Below are 16,022 nucleotides of genomic sequence, written 5' to 3'. Positions count from 1 at the left end.
GAAGTAGTTTTAGGAAATCTAATTTAACAGGACTGCACCATGAGAAGATACCACACTTGCCTGCATTCTGCCATTGTGCCTTTTGCCTAGCGCATTTGCCCATTTTCTATGTTGCCTTAAGGCTAGTACTTTACTGAGTGTCTTGACGAGAGACATGCTTACCTTAATGCTTAAAGACTTTGCCCTTTCCGAACTTTGATACTGAATCCTGAATCCTTGCTGACCAGACTGATGTCCTGAGGACGAAGACTGACACTGCTTGCAGATCCATACTGAGGATAGGTACTATGAATTAGAATATTGATTATTATTGTCTATTTGTTTTTGTTTCTAGGTACCAACCACAGTATTTTTATAGAGCCATAGTTAGATGGTTTCCAAATTTGTGTTGACTAAATTGTTTTGCATGAAGTCCAACATGCTAATTCTAATCTGATGTTAGTTAGGGAATCAACTGATGAAGTAACAATTGAAGTCGTTCTTTGCTGAAACTAAATGTATGTGATATCGTATGCGGAGTTATTCTTGCTATTAATTTGCACTGAGTTGGATTTTGTAGTAGCTCAAGCCTTGATTAGATTGCGTTTCTTTCACAGATTCGGATAGCCAGTGATGTTTCTGTATGCTTGTCATTAGATTTTGAGATTAATTTACATGACTTTAGTACTGTTAATATAGGAAAATAAACATTCTAACCTTTACATAAAGGTGTGGTTATTCATGACTGTGAGGTCATGGTGTGTGATAATTACTGACTCCTATTGATTACTAATGTTATTGATCTGCCTGCACTGAATCTATGATGGGAACATCTTAAATGAGAGTCAAAAGGTTCATCAACCTACTCGCGTCCCCTTGTAAGTTTACGTATTAAGGTCTGACGCGCTAAAAGAAGCTCACGATCAAGCTGTTGCTCTCAAGATATGCAAGGCAGGATGAACTCACCCAAGAAAGACGCAATGTCCCCATGGGTGCACAGATGTGAGGGGGGCGTATAATACACGGTCATGGGCAATAAAGGCCTCCTGAAAGTCGCTCTGGTTGTAGACAAAGGATATTAGGAGCAAAACCAATGGAGGTAATAGGGACGCAGGTGTCAGAGAGCCTCATCAACCAAGCCCAACAGGGTTCATCTCACTCAAAGTGAGTTTCGTGGCATTTGCCACATAGTTAAAGCAATGCAGTTTATCAAGTAGTTTGGCATGTCACATACAAGCAGTGCCTAGGGCACGAACGCGGTCATCTGCAGTGGTTGCCTCACTTTCAAGGTGGAGTGAGCAAGGGGTGCTCAAAGGACTGCAGCTCTAATTCAATAGCCTTCCGCATGTCCACTGTTGCAGCGATACAATGACCCAGCATCACCACTTAGAATGCTTCCCCTTTGGAGAACGCTGTGTCAGTTTTTTTTTGGGGGGGGGGAAATGTGTCAGTGTCATACCGTAGGGAACGAAAAAGAGCATGCTCAAAACCCATCCATGTGGCCTAGTCCAGAAATGAAGCATGAGCCCTTCCTTGTTGTGGGAAATATTGGCAGCAGTTTATTAACACTGATTTATAGCAAGACCGCCCTTGTATTCTCTATAAGGGCCATAAATCATTGTGTCAAATCTCTTCCACATTTATGATAGTTACAGACCACCTGGAACTATTAGCTTGGCATAAATCACTCTTGACAAGTATGCTAATTACAGTTCATGTCATAGATCGCTTTGACATTTACGTGAATCCCAGGTCATAAATCATTGTTGACAGGTTTTACCATAAATCGTGCATCATTTGTATGTCACATGCCCATAAATCACTTAGCCATAAATGAATCAAAACGGTTAGTTCTTTGAGTACATTGCCCCTGGCGCTGGAGTTTCTCCGTTCGTGTCGGGGGTGGGGATACTCCTTTTCCTTTTGGGCTTAACTAGCTACCTTGGATTATTCCTTGCGTCCAGCCCTCCAGCAGACCCGGGTTGCAAATGCCGTGTTTTGTGTACCCCCTCCAATGACTGCCTTACCCTGCGTAAGGCATCCCAAGATAAGTATCACTGCTGCCCTGCTGTGCTGGGTATGGCCTCCCCATCTTCCTTAATGTTCTTTGCTGCTTCTTTGTCACTCTCTTCTGTTGCTGCACTCTCACTCTCCCAGCCTGCGACTTCCTGGGTAGCATTCAATTGGGGGCGGATGGGTGGGTTTCTTTGTGCCGTCACTGCCCTGCCGCCGAGGTGAATGGATGGGCTCTGGCCAGGGCAGCCCCTTTTTATGCCCCTGCGAGCCCGGAGGGCATGAGCAGTGAATTCAGATGAATACCTGGCCCCCTAATGGCCCTGGGCATCGTGCCCTTTTGCTGCACAGCACCTTGCCTCTTCATCCCTCCCGCCCTACCCCAAAACCACCATTTGAAACCCTGCAACAAAGGGGGAAAAGGTGCTGCTTTCCCGCTTCTCCTTCTCCTAATTACGTGCCCTTCCTGGTGTCCTGGCATGCTTTCTTGTGGGCCTCGGAGGGGTTTTTGTTCTGACTCCTCTAGCCCCCTTCAGGTGCAGGCCTTCCCACTAAACCCCTCCATGCAGCCTACCCCTGAAATAATAATGATACATGAGCCCTTTCTGGTAGTGGGAAATATTGACCGCAGTTAATTAACATTGATTTTTAGCAAGACCGCCCTTGTATTCTTTATAAGGGCCAGAAATCATTGTGTCAAATCTCTTCCACATTTATGATAATTACAGACCACCTGGAACTATTAGCCTGTCATAAATCACTCTTGACAAGTATGCTAATTACAGTTCATGTCATAGCTCTCTTTGACAGTTACGTGAATCCCAGGTCATAAATCATTGTTGATAGGTTTTGCCATAAATCACGCATCATTTGCATGTCACATGCCCATAAATGACTTAGCCATAAATCAATCAAAACGGTTAGTTCTTTGAATACATTGCCCTATGCGCTGGCGTTTGTCCTATCGGGTGGGTGGGGGTAACTCCTTTTCCTTTTAGGCTTAACTCACTACCTTGCATTATTCCTTGCGTCCAGCACTACGGCAGACCCAGGCTGTGAGCGCCGTGTTTAGTGTACCCCCTCCAATGACTGCCTCACCCTGCCATAAGGCATCCCTCAGCTGTGATGTGTGGACTCCCCATCTTCCTTAATGTTTTTTGCCGCCACAGCATAGGCGACTCCCACCAACTCAATCCCCTCTATTCACAACCCACTAGCTGCATAGGTGCCCAGAAAAACTCTGTCCCCTCATTGGCAGGTGCACTCTGTATCCGCTGAAATATTCCTGCCTCTGTAGGTTGATTAGGCCATGCCAGATGCTTTACCAGTCGTTAGCAATGCAGAAATTCTTCACCGCCACATTGTTTCTTTCTTGACTTGTCTATGTCCGTGGCTACTTGGCTCCCAGCCACTTAAACCTTGGGATGATCTCTGACCAGATCAGTGTTGTGTTACCGAGAAGCCTCGCTGCACAAATGAGATCCCTCCTGATGTGCTCCAGGAGCTCCCTCTTGCCTAGCTGAGCAAGGTCGTTGCCCCCCAGGTGTACAATTATAACGTCCGGCTTATGTCTCTGTGAAGCCTGAAATTCCTCAAGCGTGGGCTATAGATGCTCCCACTTCATGCCTGGCATTACGAACCATTCATTTTCTGTCTGCTGAGGGTATAGCTCCCTTCGTGGCCTCATAGCCTTCCACAAGCTGTCTTGTACCTGTATGCGAAGCAAGTGCAGTGATGTCAGGCTCTAGCTTTTGTCACCACCCACCCACCCCCCAATCTCCTCTTTGTCAAAGTTCTTCTGAGGACGCCATGGCTTGCGTGGCTCTACTACTGCCCTGGTTGTTGCCTTCTGATGTAACTTCTGTAAGTGTTGGAGCGCCATCTCCCAATTGCCTTGATGCCTGCCGCCGGTAGCCTATGCTGGGCCGCTGCTGTTGCTGCCCCTATCTGGAATGAATGCGTGCCAAAGCTGTCTGTAGGCAGTGCCCCAGTGCTTGTCGACTGTAGTTCTTCCTCCACCCTTTCTGGTGATGGGCACCCCTCACTTTACACCTCCACCCTGGCAGATGTGGCCCTCCTGCCCAGGGTTCCTGCTGCGACATTGGTTCCCTTGGGTGTCACTGCCTCGCCACCACTCATTGCGCCGACCCCCCCCCCCCCATTTGCAAATAGCAATGGCGCAAATGACTTTAAACATTCCTGTACAATAGCGCCTGCCTTGCTGCTTATATAATTTCTTCATGGTCGATCAGTTGGATGGTGCCCTGTTCCTCCATGCTGGCAGCCAGGTCGCGTCGCCTTAATGGGCTGTCCCCCTGCTGCTTGCTGTTACTCAACTCAGGTCGTGTCACCCTTTTGGGCTGTTCCTGGTTGCTTCTGCGCTGCGTCGCCCGAGGGCTGTCCCTGGCTGCTCACCCCAATTTATTTGAAGGTCCTGCTGCTCAACTTGGGTTGCGTCATGTCACTCTCATGGGCTGTCCCCGGTTGCCTCCTGTGTTGTTTCTGAAGCCAGGTCGCGTCCCCTGCGGGTTGTCCCTAGCTGCTCCTCCCCAACTTCCTACTATGATCAGGAAGGAGGGGAATGTTTATAAGCCACCTGAAAAAGCACTTCTACCTCTCAGTGTGATCATGTCCTTTAACTTTGCCCAGTGCACTTGCCTAGATTTATGTTTGTTTACTGAGGGGAAACGGTCATGGACACCTGAAGTAGAACTTTATAATTTTAGTGTGATAGGCTGTGGCCTTAGTGATTAGGCCACCAGTGACTACTATGTCTTTAAAATTATGATTGCTCCTGCCCGAGTGCTTATTCCGCCTTTGCGCGCTTAGGAGAAAATAATCAGCAATATTTAGAATGAAATGACTTGGTAGCCCCACTAGTCAAATTGCCCAGCCGCTTCGCATGCTTCAGATTCAGCTGAGCTGCTCAGTTTAAGTGTTTCCTACACTGAAGATGCAGAGGATTGAACCCAGGGCCTCATACATGCAAAGCATGCGCTCTACCACTGAGCTACGTTCCCTGCTGCTGAGCGACCGGTGGTATGGTTTAACCCGAGTGAGGGGGGCGTGGCCACTGGACTCCGTCCACGTTATCCTTCGTTCTGCCGATGGTCTGCTCGATCCCTTCCTCCAGCTCCATAAACAAATCCCACACGCAGGAGTGACTCCGTCACCCATGCCTTTTATGCTGCCTCCGCCGGCTCCCTTCTGAGACTGATACCCTGGAGGACGCAATGCCTCTTCCGTGGGTCTTTTATCACTGCGCGGCCTCCTCCCGTGCCTTGCATGAGCCTCGTGTGGTTGCGGAGTACAAAGGGGCCTGCCACCTCCCCCGGCAGCCTGCCCCGTGCCGCAGCGGCCTTCACACCGGCTTTGCATCGCGACCTGCGGTACCTTCTTGGGCTGCAGCAGTTACTCCTATGCTGTTCCTGCAGGTGGCTTGACTGCACCTTGCTCCAGCGGGCCCGGCAGTGTCTTCTATGGCGATGGAGAAGGGCAGCTGGAGTAGCACTGGGTGTCCCAGTTTCTCAGCATGCAGGTCAGGTTTTCTACCTTGCTGACCACGTAATCCTCTGGGGAGTCCTCACCCGGAAGGCCGCCAAGCTCTGCTTAAATGGTAGGAGATCTTCTTTGTTTTCTTTGCACTGTTGCTGCCCTGCCGCCCAGGAGAATAGAGGGGTCCCGACCAGGGCAGCCACTTTTCATGCAACCCAAGGGCCAGAGGGGTGAATGCAACTCAATATCTGGCCTCTTACTGGCCACGGGCTTCTTGCCCTTTTCCTGCTTGACACCTTGCCCTCGTCCCCTCCTCCACCCACAACCACAATGTTGTCGCCCTGCAACAAAGGGGTGCCGCTTCCCTGCTTCTCTTAATTGTGCACCCTTCCTCAAGTCCTGGCGTGCTTTTTTGGGGACTTCAAGAGGTTTTTGCTTCGACCCCTCCAGGTGCAGGCCTTCGCCCTACAAGAGAGGGTTGCATGTGCCAAGTCGGTACTGGGGCAGGAGTCATGGTTCAATTGGCACAGGTAATGTATATTTGTGAACGCCCTGCAAAGTAAAAGAAGAGGAGAGGATTCAGTTGAGCCAGACATGGGGATCGTGGGGTGCAGAGTAGGATTTGAAGGTGTTAGCCAGTGTGCCAAGAGCTTAGCGATGTTTACCACCAGAACTGTGGCAAGTGGGTGGGGGGGAGATAGGATCGGTCAAGAAAAACTTCCAGTTTGCAGTTGTAGTCTTCCCCCAGAACCCAAGGGACAACAGCCCAGTGTGCTAAGTGAGTGGAGAGAGCAGCAAAGAACGCAGGTTGTTCAGTGTTAGGGGTATAGATACTACTCAGAATCACCACTACTCTGTCCAATCTGCAGCGGACCAGAGCATATTGGTACTCAGGATTGAGAAGTGAAGCCTCAGGTGTGAACGAGTTTTCTGCCTACACCCAAATCCTTGCCCCGATATAAGGTAGAATAGCCAGTCGCAAACACTTGTACCCGCCAACGCCTTTGCAATCTCTGTACTTCTGGATGCTTGCAAAGGTTAGCCAGCGCCAGGTCACACAAAGGCACCTCGAGACAAAGAAGGGTCCCCACAGAAGCAGTGATGCCCCCAGGCAGGCTGCCAGGAGGGCCACGGGGTCGTGACATACAGCAAAAAGCAGAGGGAGGCCCAGTCAAGAGGTACCATCCAGACTGGCAAGGTCCCACAGCATGCCACACCGTGGCCCCGGCCCAAATCGCTCTGGGATGGCATCCCTTGTCCTGGGATGCCAGAGAGCAGCCCAATGGAGACTGGCTGGCCGAAGCAAACTGAATAAAGGGCCTTAGGTGACGGAATAAACAGATTATGCGTCCGCCATCTTAATCTGTGTGGCAACCCCTACACCACTCACCCCACGTGACTACAAATAATTGTTGCTTTCCCTGAGAAATAGTTGTGTCGAGTGCCAAGAGGAAGGCTGACAAGCAGTAATTAGTCCTTCCCTGGGCTCATATGTTCAACAAGAGTCTTTCACAACAAAAACAAATAAAACTTGCACAACAGAAAAAGTTAATTTTGTTTATTCTAAATCAAATATTGCAAATATACAGAAAAAAGTATTGGTACAAAGTTATTACACTCCTTATCTTCACACAAGATCCAGGATTATTTACAAACTGATTTAATTTTCTTGTAAGTATCTGCTTCAGCTCATACCTTTCGGGACTCAGATTTTTTTGACACACAACCAAAAAAGCTTCTTGCTGTAGGCATAATAAATTATTACGAGCATTCTTTTCCTATCCTTCGATTGAACTAGGGAGCAGCCTCTTCTGCCTAAACCTGTGCTGCACTCTCAGAGCACTCGCCTATCATAGGCAAAATCTCCAAAAAACTATCCTTCGTCCCCAACACTTGTGCTGAAATATTCACACAGACCGAACTGCCAAAACACATGCTCTTTGATGGCTACACACAGGGCTCCCTAAAACAACTTTATTTGATGGTGAAATAGTGTTTGACTGCTTCTATGGATACTTTCTCCACAACATTTCCAACTGTGTCTCCTTTACAGTTGCAACACAACAAACTATTGAACGGCATAAATGAGTGCAAAATGTACATGTTGACAACGACTCCATGACTATCCATCCCGCAATCAGATTATGATTCATACATCTTCTGATGTGGCAAATTTGCTACATTTTTGTATCATGAAGGAGTATATATTCCATTTTCTGACATCGTTCAGGCAAGCCCTGCACATTGAGGCACATACCCACAGATGAAGAAATACCAATCCATTCGCAGTGCTAGGTGAGCCAAGGTAATCCGTTCTCTCAGTTACTGCTGCTTAAAATAAACCCATACTGGAGGGGCGGGAAATGTGTTTGTCCCTCAGTAAGGGACAGGAGAAGCAAAGGATTTTTAGTTGGGAGAAAAGGAGGATAAAGGGAATTAAGTGCAACATTACGCTATTTTCCATTTAATATTTATATACAAAGAACAGGCCATCTGAACATGCTGTACAAAAGTGCATCCAATGTTTCTATGATCTGTATCATCAGCATTTGCTGAACGTAGACACGTGCCCTCCACTGTAGAAGAGTGAACACTTTGTGAGGGGACAATGAGTGATGTCTGTACAGTAATCAAAAGCAATGTTTTTTTTTCTTATTTTACCAAGAAAATGAGGTGAACTGCCAAGTTCAACAGTACTGAAGGATGTTTTCAGTAGGTTGTGCTCAGAATTAAACTCGGACTACAGTGGAAGGATTGTTGAAACATATGTAAAAGTTTAAGACTTAGGACATGATTGTACTTAGGCCTCTTAAGTTTATAAAGGACCAGCACAAGAAACCTGCCTTTTTGCTTTTGAAAAAGAGTATATAATTATTAACTTAAAGCATTACCAGATATGGCTTTGCGACCTTGTTCATAATCTCAGAGAATATCTGCATAGTTCAAGTTCTCAAAGCAAAATAACCATTAGCATCATTCTATAACCTTAATTTTCAAAGCAATTCAACTGCTCAGGTTCTCTTATGAATAGACATAGGTAAAGTTGTAATTTCAAGCTTAAATATCTTTTTGCGGGCATAATACCAATTTTACCAAAGGATGTCATGTAGCATAGACAGGAGATTAACTACAGGATCAGTGCATTCTCTATGGGCACAAACAGAAATTGGAGAGAATTAATGAAGTAAGAAAGATCTCCACAGTGGGGTCAGGTAAAGTGTTCGGCATCGGAAGTGCTACAGAGATATAGGATGGGCTTTCAAAATATGAAATAGGTAAACTTAGATTCTGCTGATTCCAAGAAATGCTGAACCTCTCAACTTTCCTTTGCCTCAGGACTGAGTACAGAATTAGGTCAATGAGTTTGCTAAGGAAGGACATATCTTATAAGAAGATCTGTAGTTATCCCATACAATTGAGGAAGGGTTGGTTTTGTCTGCTGAACTGGGTATGATCCTGTTTGGACTGTTCAATCCACCAAAATCCCTGTGTTGAGTTTTTAAAAAGAAAAGTGCCATTAAGCAGCATGCATTCCTTAAAAGTAAATTACAGAGAAAGATAGTCTGCAGGTCTGCACAGCCTAAGACACACCTTGAGACCATGTGTTGAAGTTAGTGGGGACGGCCCATCATGGCTGAAAAGGTTCAATTTCCAGATGCATTTAGCTGAAGAGTTTTGGGGCAGAGTACATCAGCTTCTGAAGCCATGTAATTTCTTGTTTGAAAAACAATCAGTTAAAACTATTCATTGTGGCTGAGTAGTCTCCCATGGCATCTACCAATTCAGATGCAGAAGGGGAAGACATGAGACCCTCTTCAGAGGAAAGCAGAATCATAACATTAGGTTTGTTTCAGTTACAGAGAGGCAGCTCTTACCTTTCCATCTACATTTTAAAGACTGTTATATTTCAACATATTTCTGTCACTAAATACTTGGATTTGAATTCCATCTTAACCACCTTACAACATTGGCAGTTTAGCACTGTTCAACTCACCAGTGCCACATTTATTGAGCAACCCAGAAGAAATAAAGTACCAATCCCCTGAACAGGATGAGGAAATGTAAAAACCAAAGACATATTATTAGAACTAAAACCATAAAAAACAATTCTCTGATGTAAAATTCACTATTACTTTAATTGAAAACATGACTATTCATGAATAAGTTAAGTAGTCATAGGTGGGAAGAAATGGGGGGGGAAAGGAAGATCTGTAGCTTTTAAAGAATATGCAGTGCCACAGAAGTTTAAATGTTTTCCGATCATCCTCCCAAGTAGCGGAGACATCTCAAGCTTGTGAACCCAAAGAACAGCCCATGCCTGTGATATGCTTCTTACAATTGGAACAAAACCCACAATGAACTTAAAGGGCCAATAAAAGAATTTTCAGTCTTGTTCTGTCACAGACCATATGAGGGACATCACACCTCGGACTTCCAATGAAGCAAGACAAGTTAAAAGTCTACACAATAGGAAGGTAAGAATATTCCAAAAGTTCTAAGTGTTAGGCGAGTGTCCTTCACAAACTCATACCACTCAATCCACCCTCGTTAGGGAGTGCAAACACTTTTTGAGAATGAGGGAGAAAAGCTTTAGTGCAAACAGAACCCTAAAAACAGAAAAAACAGACACTTTTGAAAGCCTCTGAAGATCATCAGTTAAACAAATAAACTACCATCATTGGAAATCGGCACATGTGGTGGATGGAGGGTCTTCTATCTCAAATATTAAGGTCTACTGTTATGGATTATACAATAATCGTTTAAACAATTTCTAAGTCGTAATGTTGTACCATCTGCAACCCTTGAAGCTCCAATTGTTGAGAATTTTGCACGTTGTAAATAAAACAATGAAAAGAAGACCAGTCTATCAACTGGACCAGGTCCTATGAAGTAACAATAAAAAAAGTTGACAGAATGGTAGTAAGCTTGAATTTGCACTAAGCAGTAAGGGAATGGATTCTATTAGCATCCAGATTAAACTATTATTATAGATATACAGATAAGAGGACAGAGGTGAAGGAACAAAGGCAAATCCCGATGTAGTCGGATGAGGAAGTAAGTTGAGACCTACATGACTGAATACTGCCATCAAAAAGATATCTTGTGAACTAAGACGCACATTACCTATACAGCAAGGTCAAAAAGAGACAGACTAGGAGACATACAGTCAGCCAGACGAAGAGACTTGCATGACTCAAACACAGAGTCAAACTGGCAAAATCATATGTAGGGCCGAGTACAAGGATCCAATTTATATATCAGTCTTCAATGTCAAGTTCCACATTCTCTTTTCTGTTTGCACTCACATCTTGTGCCTAAATTGGTCGAAATATTTAGGCAGTATAGATGGCGAATTAATGCTTACTTTTTTCCAGGTACTCTTTGCCTCCACGCATGACAAATTCCATGGAACGGTAGTAACATTAAGGGACTGTCCGTGCACTTCTCATTTCAATAACTAAGAGAGCCTGGTGAAAACAGAGTACGGATCAAAGGCAAAGAAGATTGCTGCTATAAGGATGAAAATTCTACTAATGCATAGTGCCTTACATAACTGCAGAATAATCACTCTCCAACCCCTACACAGCTTATTTCCACTGCGTAGCCATCTACCCATCTATTTCTGAACACTGCATCATTACCTTACGTTTTCTGTTTATGCTTAATGGGTGCTTATTGCTCCATTTGTTAACCCAACACCACACTCATGTTTAGTTATTTATATCTAGTTTAGTGTTCCATTTTGGTCAGTTAGGGTGCTCTCGACACCCAGACACATTCTTACTACCCATGTGAGGGAAGCTACATACCACAGATACCATGAAAATCAAATCAAGTTTGGTATGTGAAAACTTTCCCATTAATCAGCGCCTTTCAGAAGGTTTTTTTTTTATTTGTATCTCTAGCTTACATTGAACCTTCAAACCCCATTAACAAAAACAACAGGTGATTTAGGATAGGCATAGATTTCCCAAACTAACTGAACATTAAATAAGAACAGATACAAAGCCTGTAAGAAAAAGAAAACCGCTATTGTATTAGCAAACCTCAAATCACCATCTACCAAATTGTACCCCAAAGCTATCTTTCTCTCACACACCCACTCACCTAAAACACACAGACCAAACATTCCATCTTCATCAGTTGACAAAAGCTGTGTACATAACCATACAGATCTTAACCTCCAAATTCATGCAAGAAACTCAGATCATTGCTGAGCATTAGGTGGACCTGAGTAAACTTCTGAATGAGAGTTTGGGGTGGGTGTCAGTGCCTGAGCCTACCATACAGGTCTAAATGGACGCACTCTGAGCACTTTAAGAGACTATCAGAGCAACAACTGCTCAGTGTCTGGAAAAAAAACAGTCATGGATACTACTGAGCTCCTTCTGAAGGGTCATTGGAGGCTTCGGGTATTAAAGCATCACGAATGTCACAAGTCCCTCTACATCACCTACAAAATGTAATTCTACCTTTCTCCTTGGTTCAGTTTAATTCATGAATTTATAAAAATGAATTAAGTTAAGAAAACATCAAATATCAAAAAGTAAAACTCCAATGATTCCCTCATTGTAGTCCCAAGTCCCACAGACGCTTGCATTAGTGAGCCACCTTACTGTCAAGTGTTTCTGGATGACTATTTTTAATCTGGAGGTGGTACCTAAATCTCATCCCCCCCAAGTACTTCCCCCTTCACCTTTGCCTGTTCTGCGGCCAGGGGCAGCCAAGCTAGAAGGCATATCCGTGGGAGTAACAGGTTCCCATTTAATGCCCCTCAAAAACGGATGGCATTGAATTAGATAGGCATTTAATTTCAGAGGTTTAAAATAAAAAATATTGGATTGAGATGCTCCATTTGCTTCCAAATCGTGTTCACTGGAGTAGTCTTCAGGTCTTGCAAGCTTCCAGGCAACACTAGTCAAGGAGATCCTGTAGGACATCAGAGAGAAAGAAAGAAAGAAAAGGTAGTTGTGAGTGATACACTGATCTCAAACTAATCAGAATCTTAGTTTCTTCTCATTAAATTCTCCCACACTAGTTAAAAGAAATTCTTGCTCCCCCATGCACATGGACACAACCCCATCATCCCATGCAACAGGACTGTGAACGGACTCTTTCATGCATCCCAAGCACACTGTGTGGTTATTTAATTTATCACTTATTTCCCTGCTAACTACCATGGTCCTTCCACACACGACTTGTCAATTACTACAAATGGGGCAAGAGTAGTGCTTATAGCCTTGTGCTCATGGAGCAGCGAGTTGCTAAACCAACCCCACAAGGAAAAAGCTTTTTTATATATTATCTTCAATGAAAGGCAGCCTACTAGCCCTCTTAAGGCAACAAAACAATGGCAGAAACCAAACACTGAGCCCTCATCAGGCATGAATAGCTTTAGTGTACCTCATCCGAATCGTCGTGGTAACCAGTCTGTTTATTTACGTCAACAATACTAGTGTCCAGAGAGTCTGTTCCGGTTGCCTCTGCATGTTGCTGAAGAATTGAGTATCGATGGACCAAAAATCTAGAACACAAACCAACCACACATTCATAAGTGTACTCTGCACCTAGTGCATCAGATGCAGATCAATAGAGAAAGGCTTGCCCATCAACTAGACAGCAGGAAAACGAGAGCTATGTGAATGAGTAACTCATTTGTAACACAAGGTTTGACAGGTTATCCTCTGACATCAGGATAGGTCAAAGGAACAAGTTACCTACCTTTGGTAACGCTCTTTCTGGAGTGTACTCCAACTTCAGATTTTTCACCTTTAGAACATCCTTATGCTCAGACTAAATACAGAAGATTTGAACAGCATTGCTCTATCACACCAGTAGATGGCTTCGCGCAGAGCCACACTGACTGTTTTCATCACAGAAGTGACAAACAAAGCCACATATAACACCAGCCCTGAGAGCGGACATCAGTTTCTTGACTTGACAGGCCAAACAATAATTAGCAATACCATTGAACTGATTCCTAGGTTTGCACATAAAGATTGGGAATGAGACCATTCCACAGAACAGAGTGGAGGGAGGGTGGTGAAGAAGTCTGCAGTCAGATAGAGTATCCATCAGAAAGAGCATTACCAAAGGTAGGTATGTTGTTCTTTTGATGGATACTTCAAACAGCAGATTCAATGCCTTTAGAATAGACATCCAAAGAGTACTTCCAAAGTGGTGGATTGTGGAATGGTTCAGATCAACAAGTCCTGCAGAACCAAACAAGCATGATGCCTCTCCTGTCAGACCTGGCTGTCAAGGCATATTTCTTTGTAAACTAGTGCACAGAGGCCCATGTCGCTGATTGACAGATGTCAAGGACAGACACTCTGCATGCCAGTGTAGTGGCAGCAACATTGACCCTGAAGGAATGGGGCCACATGGTTTTCAGAAGATGCATTTGGGATGGATGCACAGCAGATTTTGATGCAGGGGACTACACACTTTGACTAAGTCCTTTTCTGCACTGCCTAGCCTTTCACTGTCCCAGAGAACCCTACAAAGAGCTAAACGTACCCCCAATGGTCCTTTGTGCAATCAATGTAGAAACTCAAACCTCTTTTAAGATCTAGTTGAAGTCTCATCTCTTTTGAGAGGTAAGGAGGGGGGATGATTGCTGGAAGAGTGATGGATTGCTCACTAGAAAACCACCAACTTCTTTAGGCAAAAAGGTTACCTTGGTCCGTAGTACTAATTTGGAAATACAGATGTGTAAGATTGCTGCACAGAGAGAGCTTGGAGTTCGCTCATGTGACAAGCCGAATTCCCAGTGACCAGAAACTTAGTCTTCAGTCAGGTGACATAACAGACAGCTGTGCGTGGGTTTGAATGACATGTACATGAGCAGAGGACCAAATTAAGATCCTACTGTGGCACTGAAAAGGGTTTAAGAGAAAACAAACAAGCCAAACCTTTTAGAAACTTCTTCACAACAGGTGATATGAACAAGGACAGCTAGTATAGTATACATAAAAAGGCCTTTAAGGATGCCAACAGCAAGTCCCTGCTGGGTGAGGGATGAACAAATTGCTTACCTCCAGTAATGCTCTTTCTAGCAATGTGTAAAGGAAAATGTCACAACCCAAGATGGTAGGTTTTAAACCCTGTAGGGATTGTCACAAGCAAATGTCTGTGCCTGGTTCTCACCATATTTGCCTGTGGTCGAGCCACAAATAAATGGTCTGCAGTGACAGTGCGTTGATGAACCCAAAGGCCAAAGGGGACTGTGAGGCAAAATTGTATATCGCTAATTTCCTCATTGAGATCGGTCCAAGCCCAAAGGTTAGCCACAGTCACATTCTCAGTCCAGTAGTCAATCCTAAGGTAGTTTGTCACTGTGTGCCAAATCTTTGGGTAAATCGAAGAAAAACAAAATCAAAGTGAGACTCTGTCCCTTCCCGCCACTCTTACTCCTGAGAAGGTGCAAGGGTGTCACCATTCTACCCGGTTCCGCTCCTGAAGGTATTCATCTTTGAAGCCAATCCTGCAACTTGTTCCAGCACAAATCGAGTTTCCCTGGCTGTCTGCGACCCCGGCAAATCCAAGAGTTCCACAAGGCTGTGCTCCAACTCCTTCAAACAGATCTAGGCAGTCCCATCCCAGACTTGTAATGTACATGTCTGTCACTTCAGGATACTGACGTCAGTCGTACTTCTGATATCTGGAACCTTTCTATGGATCTCTTGGCCAAGACAGCCATAATGTCCTCTCGTAGCAGTGATAAATTATCCTCTGCCCACCATGGGAATGTTGGTGGAATTAGAGGAGGAAAGGATTGAAAAGGCAGGGCATAGCACTTCCTGGTGATCTGTAGTACCCATGCGTCTGATGTTATAGACTTACAGTCGAGGAGATGATGGTATATTCTCCCTCCAACTGGGCAAGCATGGCCCTGCATATCCAAACTTGGAGGGCTTTGAGGCTGCAGCTGCCGGGGACTGTGTGGTAGACTACTTCTGGCCTGCAGGCCCTCTATGTCTGAAGACCCTTGCCCACGTCCTCGCAAACCCTGAGTTGGTTGCTCAGGGTGGTGGCTGGCATAGGACTGGCGCAATGGGACGAAAAGCAGATGGTGGATGAGGGGTCGCCGAGGCCCAAGGACTTAGCCATAGCCAAAGAGACCTTAAAGCATTCCAGTCTGCCTTCTCGCCAAACAAGTGAGTGCCATCGAAGGGCATGTCCATCAGATGTGCTTGGACAGGCCCCGAAAAACCAGATGTCATCAGCCAGGCATGGTGCGTAAAGCCACTGTCAACACAACCGCTCTGCCCTGCGAGTCAGTTGTATCTAAGCCACACCTGATGGCGAACTTAGCTGCATCTCTCCCGTCTTTCACTGCTTGGAAGAGTATGGCTTGGGCCTCCTCCGGGAACTGAGGCAGCACTTGTGCAACCATATCCCAAATAGTATGGGAGAAACGGCCCAATAAGCACGAAGTGTTTACTGATCTCAGCACCAGGCTGGTGGAAGAAAACAACTTCTTTCCAAGATGGTCCAGCCTCTTGGATTCCCTATCCAGGGGAGCACAAGGG

At 45.1% G+C, this 16,022-nt stretch overlaps 1 protein-coding gene across 2 annotated transcripts in view; it reads right to left on the bottom strand.

Annotated features, from left to right (window-relative positions):
- Window positions 1-7,030: 7,030 nt before the first annotated feature.
- SORT1 (sortilin 1) overlaps window positions 7,031-16,022 on the bottom strand; it is a 484,851-nt gene continuing 475,859 nt past the window's right edge. For both annotated transcript variants that reach the window (XM_069238373.1, XM_069238374.1), the window contains exons 19-20: window positions 12,892-13,012; window positions 7,031-12,417 (exon numbers count right to left, since the gene is read on the bottom strand). In XM_069238373.1, coding sequence (XP_069094474.1) covers window positions 12,403-12,417; window positions 12,892-13,012 — 136 coding nt within the window. In that variant the 3' untranslated portion in view covers window positions 7,031-12,402. The remainder of the gene's footprint in view (window positions 12,418-12,891; window positions 13,013-16,022) is intronic.

Source organism: Pleurodeles waltl, chromosome 6 (genome assembly GCF_031143425.1).
Source record: "Pleurodeles waltl isolate 20211129_DDA chromosome 6, aPleWal1.hap1.20221129, whole genome shotgun sequence".
Lineage (NCBI taxonomy): Eukaryota > Metazoa > Chordata > Amphibia > Caudata > Salamandridae > Pleurodeles > Pleurodeles waltl.
The sequence above is the reverse complement of the archived record's forward strand: the minus strand, read 5'-3'. Positions and strand labels throughout refer to the sequence as shown.